Source organism: Lichenostomus cassidix, chromosome 12 (assembly GCF_008360975.1).
Source record: "Lichenostomus cassidix isolate B80296 chromosome 12, HeHo_3.0, whole genome shotgun sequence".
NCBI classification, from domain to species: Eukaryota; Metazoa; Chordata; class Aves; order Passeriformes; family Meliphagidae; genus Lichenostomus; species Lichenostomus cassidix.
In genome coordinates, this window is record NC_139493.1 from 264,414 (window position 1) to 270,442 (window position 6,029).

At 43.7% G+C, this 6,029-nt stretch overlaps 1 protein-coding gene across 5 annotated transcripts in view; it reads left to right on the top strand.

Annotated features, from left to right (window-relative positions):
* Nucleotides 1-5,208, top strand: part of TMCC1 (transmembrane and coiled-coil domain family 1) — a 74,562-nt gene extending 69,354 nt beyond the window's left edge. For all 5 annotated transcript variants that reach the window (XM_085072173.1, XM_085072176.1, XM_085072175.1 and 2 more), the window contains one exon: nucleotides 1,033-5,208. In XM_085072173.1, the coding sequence (XP_084928299.1) occupies nucleotides 1,033-1,347 (315 nt within the window). In that variant the 3' untranslated portion in view covers nucleotides 1,348-5,208. The remainder of the gene's footprint in view (nucleotides 1-1,032) is intronic.
* The last annotated feature ends 821 nt before the right edge of the window (nucleotides 5,209-6,029 follow it).

Here is a 6,029-nt window from a genome sequence, read left to right on the forward strand (position 1 = left end):
CGCTGCAGACTTGTAGATTGTGTTTGCAGTTGGCCAGTATGTCTGAGAAAGATGACTCTGAGGGAAGATCGGTGGAAATACTGTAACTTTGTGTTCAAGGGCAGATGTCTCTCTTTGTGTTAATTGCTGGAAAACCTCTATCCTTCTCCCTAGCCCCCTGCATTGCATGTCACTGTAGCTTTAGTGTGGGTTGGGTTGGTCTGGTTGGAGTTCGGCCGGCTGAAAAGGTGTGACAAAATCCCTTGAGTCAGTGGGGCTTTAGAGAGGTGGATTTATGTAGGATAGTCTTCTCTTTCCACTTTCTTCTGTTTTGCCTCTTCCTGTAAGTTCCATAAATCTCACGCTTACCCTTCTAGACATCTTTCCTCAGCCCTCACAGTGTCAGTTGTAGCTGTGCCAGTGCCACAGCTTGCTGCAGTCTGGAGGAGATCTTCCTCCTGCAATGGCAGCTGTGCAGTCCCAGCCCTAGTGCCCCTCAGACCATTCCCTGAGTTCACAGCTCACTAAACAAGCAGAATGCAGCTGAGCCTTTGGTACTTATTTTTGTTGACATGGTTTTCTGCGAGGTTGCCTAGCTTTCTGCAGAGGGGTCAGATAAGCACAAGCCACTTCAAGGAAGGTGTTGGAAATTGAGGTTCTGGAAATGCACATCCCAGAAGAGGAAGAAGATGAAGATTTCTAGCTAGGCACAACCCCTTTGTCATCTCAGTGGCTTCTTGGAACCAAAGCTGAAGTGACCTGCTGGCTGGGTAGCCTCCACTTCTAGGCAGAGGCTGTGGGGTTGCCCAGCCTGGCATTTCCACATCAAGCCTTCTGGGTGTGAATGAGGTGCCATGGTGTATTAGAGGCTGCAGTGCCCAGTCAGTGAAGGGCTTCTCACCTCAAACATGGGACATGGCACAGCTTCCTCTGCTCCCACTGGAGGGCACAAGCTCAGTGTGTGAGGTGTGGGGATGGTGGTCCTGGCCTGGCCCCAGTTGGTGAGGTAACAGCTGTGGACTTGAGTGACCCAGTATGTGTTCTTGCCCACAGGAGGCACTGGAAGCGTGCCAGACACGCATCTCCAAGATGGAGCTGCAGCAGCAGCAGCAGCAAGTGGTGCAGTTGGAGGGGCTGGAGAATGCCACAGCCAGGAACCTACTGGGGAAATTCATCAACATCTTGCTGGCTGTCATGGCTGTCCTCCTTGTCTTTGTCTCCACTGTGGCCAACTGCGTCGTGCCCCTGATGAAGACTCGCAATAGGACGTTCAGCACTTTATTTATAGTGGTTTTCATTGCCTTTTTGTGGAAGCACTGGGATGCCATCACCGGCTACTTGGAACGGTTCTTGTCTCCCCCCAGATGATGGTGGCAGGAATTGGCTGTGCCACTCCCTCCTGGCGCTCTTGGTGAGCAAGTGTGGCTAAGATTAGTCAGCAACTACTCTGCTGAAGTTTTAAAGTGTCCGAGTGAATTTGTTTACATTTAGAATAACATTTTTTCTCTGCAAGATGCATTGCAATAGTATTTTTTAGATTTTATTCAAGAACTCTTTTGGCGAGAATCCTGGATAATTTTTATGTAGCATGGTTCTCTTTCGATGCAAATCTTACGATTCTTTAACGTGTACAACAGAAATGAAAAAAATCCAGAAATTTGGAGCATACCAATGGGCAATTTAAATTGTGGCTTGAACTACTGTACTAAACGTGTCAGAAAGAAGAGAACATGGTTAGCTTAAGATGAGCAAAGCTCAATCTAGTGCACAGCCTTGAATGATGGTACCACAGCAAACCTGTAACACTAAACTTTTACTGTGAAGTCTGCTCACATTCCATGTCCAAATGTATGCGTTCAGAGTGGTTTCTGTCCTTAATAAGAGAAAAACAACAATGTGTGGATCCCTCTCCCAGCTCAGCATCTGGGTTCGCCGTTTGTGCTAACCTGACTTCAGTAACTTTCTATAAGGCTGGCTAACTTGGCTGAGTGTATGGAGTGGAAGCCTCATGCCATACACAGTAACTGGACAGTCGTGCTACAGTATTTTGAAGTAGTCCTTGAAATACTTATCTTTAAGCAGAAGCCCTTGGTCGCACTTTTAAGGTTTTTTTTAATATATGTATATTCACAGATTTTAAAAAAATCCGAACAGCATACTTGAAGAGTGTAATACTCAAACTCTCAGTGCTTCCTTATTGTTTCTAATAGGATTTTTTATTATTATTATTATTATAATTATTATTATTATTGGGGGTTTTTTTGGAAGGGGTTGGGAGGGTCATTACTTTTTTTTCTTTCAAATAAAGAAGTGATGTTTTTAAATGAAGAAATGCGTGAGTAATTGTGAGCCGTCTTGTCCTGAAGCAGTTCTGAGGAGGGCAGAGAGTAGTTTCTAGTGTCAGCCTGTTGAACGCAGCACTGTCCATATGCCATTTGTCTGTCCTCCTGAACATACAGATGCAGCATCATGGAAAACATCTGTCTCCTCCACACCTTTTTGTCTTGCAGGGCTTTTTTTTTTTTCCCCAGATGTGAAGGATAGTATGTTTATATTTTTTGTTTGCATGTCATCTCTCATTCCTGGCCTCAGGATTAGAACAAGGAGTTTCTGTTCATCTCTTCCTAGGGAAAAGACAGGTTCTTTGAAGGAAAAAAATACTGACTCAACAGGTGACTTAGAAGAATGGTTATCTCAAAAATAGCTCTAATTAAAAAAAAAAAAAAGCCCTGAAAAGTGAAACCAAAGTTTTCCTCCTGTCAGACTCTGGTAAGATCATTTGTGTGTCTGTGTCTGTGGTGTGCCATAGAGAGCATCCTCTTTTTCAGCTACAGGGGCCAGCACTTGGTGCAGACATCTTTGCAAATCTCTGAAGGAAATGTCAGCTTCAAATGTAATCCAAAGTCCTCACAATGTGCCATTGCTGGTGACCTGTTGGTACAGGCAGGCAGCCTTTAAGTCCAAGGAATCTGCTTTCACTCTCTGCTGGTTTTTAACTGCTGTCCCTTTCACCGTTAACAGTGCCAAGATTCATCTTCTGTCTTCATGAAATCTAAAATGACTCCAGGATTCTCTCAAAACCATTTATGGTGTTTAGTGAAGTCTTACTGGTTTCCTTCCTTCTAGGATCAACTTCCCTCTAGGAACCAGATGTTGCCCAAGTGACCTAAACCAGCTGAAATCATACATAGGCATGTATGAGACATGTATATCATGTATACACACACACACACACATACATGGGCATTGTGCTGTGATGCAGATTCCAGGTTCTGAGAAATTGCCTCAAACAAGGTTAACAATACCTTGAGTGTTTTCTGATTGCCAGCAGAGGCAAGGCCTCCACCATCCAACCATCTTTCTCCAAAGGTTCTTTTTTTCCCCATAGTCACCAGAATCTCAGGTGCCACTCTCCCAGGGATCCCAGCACACCTCTCTGTCACCATGTGTACTAATCTTCTCCTGCTCTAATTAAAACACAAATTGCCATTTGCAGCTGACTAAAGCCAAAATTGCTTCTGCTTTCTGCAGTGCTGCAGCTGGAGCAAAGGTGCCTGGCCATTCCCTCCCTTGGCTGTGCTGTTGGCTCCAGTAAGGCTCTTCTCTAGTAACTCACATTCCTTGGGTAACTACCAGCTTCCCATTATGCAGGTTTTGTCAGAAACAAATGTATGAATAACAGTAAGGACTGATTTGGCACATAACTGAAATGCTTTGTTGCCTTTATTTCTGAAACCTGGCCTTTGTACCTCTTTTTCTGAGTTTTGTTCACACTAGACTTGCTTATAGCAGGTTTTTATGTGGTAAAAGCAGGAAGGAGTTCAAAGCCAGTGGATCTGGACACTCAGTGCCATTTGTCTGTAGTATTTAAAGAAGTGTTTGTCCCTCTTCTTTGTATCCTAATTTCATTTATTGTCTCAACTCTGTCATATTCAGTAAATACCATTTGCTAGTTTGCCAGAGGGTGCAGGCTTAACAGAAACTGACATCTCAGAACTCTTTGGTGAAGGCCGTGTACATATGGGTCTGGACAAAGTGTCTGTCTCTTTCTCTCTCGACAGTTTCTTCCATTCCAGAAAGTTGTCTGCAGTAATGTCACGTATGATGCTGCATCCATTTTTCATATCCTAACACAACTGCCACATGTTTTGCCTTTTGCACTAGCAGAGCGTTTTGGGGGTTTCCTCCCTATTCAATTTGAAGGTCTGTGATGATTTCTGATAGTTTAATGATGATATTGTTGGAAATGTGATTCTAGCTTTAAAGCTCCCTTTCCTTGTACATGGTTGTGTTTGCTTTCCTGATGGAGTGTTTCTGGATGATGAGTAGAACAAAGTTTCCGCTGTGGATGTGAGTGTGTGTGTGAGTACTTTTAACAGCCTCCTTTGGAGATAAAAACTTTTTAGTGATCATCTCTGAGTTGCAAAATGTTTCCCAAAACATTTCATATTCGGAGTTGATGTGATTCAGAAATTGCTTAGATGTGTTTAGCACATATTGCCATGGCACATAAAAAGGGAAAAATATAATGGACTGTGTAAGTTCCAGGAGCAGCAGCTCCTCACTAACATTCGAGGTTTCAAGTGAAGTTCATCTATGTCCTTCAATATAAAGAAGAAAATCTTGATGCAAAAAAATTTACCTTTTAAAAATTTATAAAGTTCTTTTTTCTCTCAGCCTTATTAGTTTAATGACACTCAGCATGCTCCCAGCAGTTACTCTATGGGTTTATTCCAATCCCATGTGTGCTTAGGTGTGATCAGATGAACTGTTGACTTGTGTACATGTTACACTGGACAGGAAAGCACTGTCTGTCAGCTTTGAAAATACGCTTTTTTTTTTTAATTTAAAAAAAGTGTTATAACAAAAGAAGCCAAGCTACAAAGGGTTTTAAGATTGGGTAGTTTTGCCAGTTTTTAAGTGAACTCTGAAAGTGGCTAAAGAGTTACAAACCCTGTGTGTCTGTGTTGTGTATGCCAGGTGGTATAGTTGTAGGCAATTGACTTAGCTGTAAGTGTGTTTTTAAAGTGTAAAAAATAAACAGAAAAACTCACTTGCACGGGTTGAAAAGTACAGAAATGACACTTGTGAACGTAACACTGTAGTTTATAGATCTTAAGCTGCTAATTGTTGAGAGAGATTTACATTTGTCTTGTCGAATTGTCACAGATTTATCTGTGACACTTTTACTGTATATAAAAAACTTTAAATAAAGACCTCAGCTATTAACACTGGTCTTGTTTGGATGTTTCCCAAGGGATGGGGGCAGGGGGAGGGAGGTGCTGTTAGGGAGAAAAAGAGGGTTGTGTTAAAACTACTGAGCCCTAAGAGCTCAAAATGTTAGCAAGTTTTCCACAGCTCTTATTGTCAGACTTTATCCTACACTCAGCCATGCACCATCTGGGCACAAGGAGAATAAACTGGCTTCAGTGCCTGGTCTCTGCAAGTGGAGGAGAGGAGCAGTAGCATTGCATTTGTCCTCACTGATCCCTTCCAGCATCCCTGGTGCCTGGGACAGCCTCTGGCAGAGTCCCTGCAGGCACACAGGGTTCATGCATCACAGTGTTTCTGCCTCTCTCCCTGCCACACTGTCACTCGGTGTGGTGGATGCAGTCCAGCTGAGATGATGTACCCAAGAAGTGTCTGTCTTGGAAGGACCAGAAGTTGGTCCTGCTTTTTCCTACCTCTGGTCTGTGACCTGCCCTGCCCTAGATGAGAAGGGCCCTTCCTCCTGTGGACCTTGCCCTTAAGGGATTGCAGGGCCCACTCTCTGTGAGCTGCATATTTAGAGCCAGGTGCCATTGTTGTCTCAGCCATGTGTCTTAAGGAGCTTGAGATGGAGCAGTTCCAGCCCTGGCTCAGCTTGGGTAAGGAAGGCTGCAGCTGGCAGGACAGCACTCACTAGTGGAAAGTTGGCTCCCTCTCCCTGAGGAGAGGAAGAGACTAGATCGTTGGTTGAGCCACCACTCTGAACAGAGGTATTTTGTCTACCAGGTTTCATAGAAGAATTTTTGAATCCTTTAGTATTTGTAGAAACTGGAAGTGTGCAG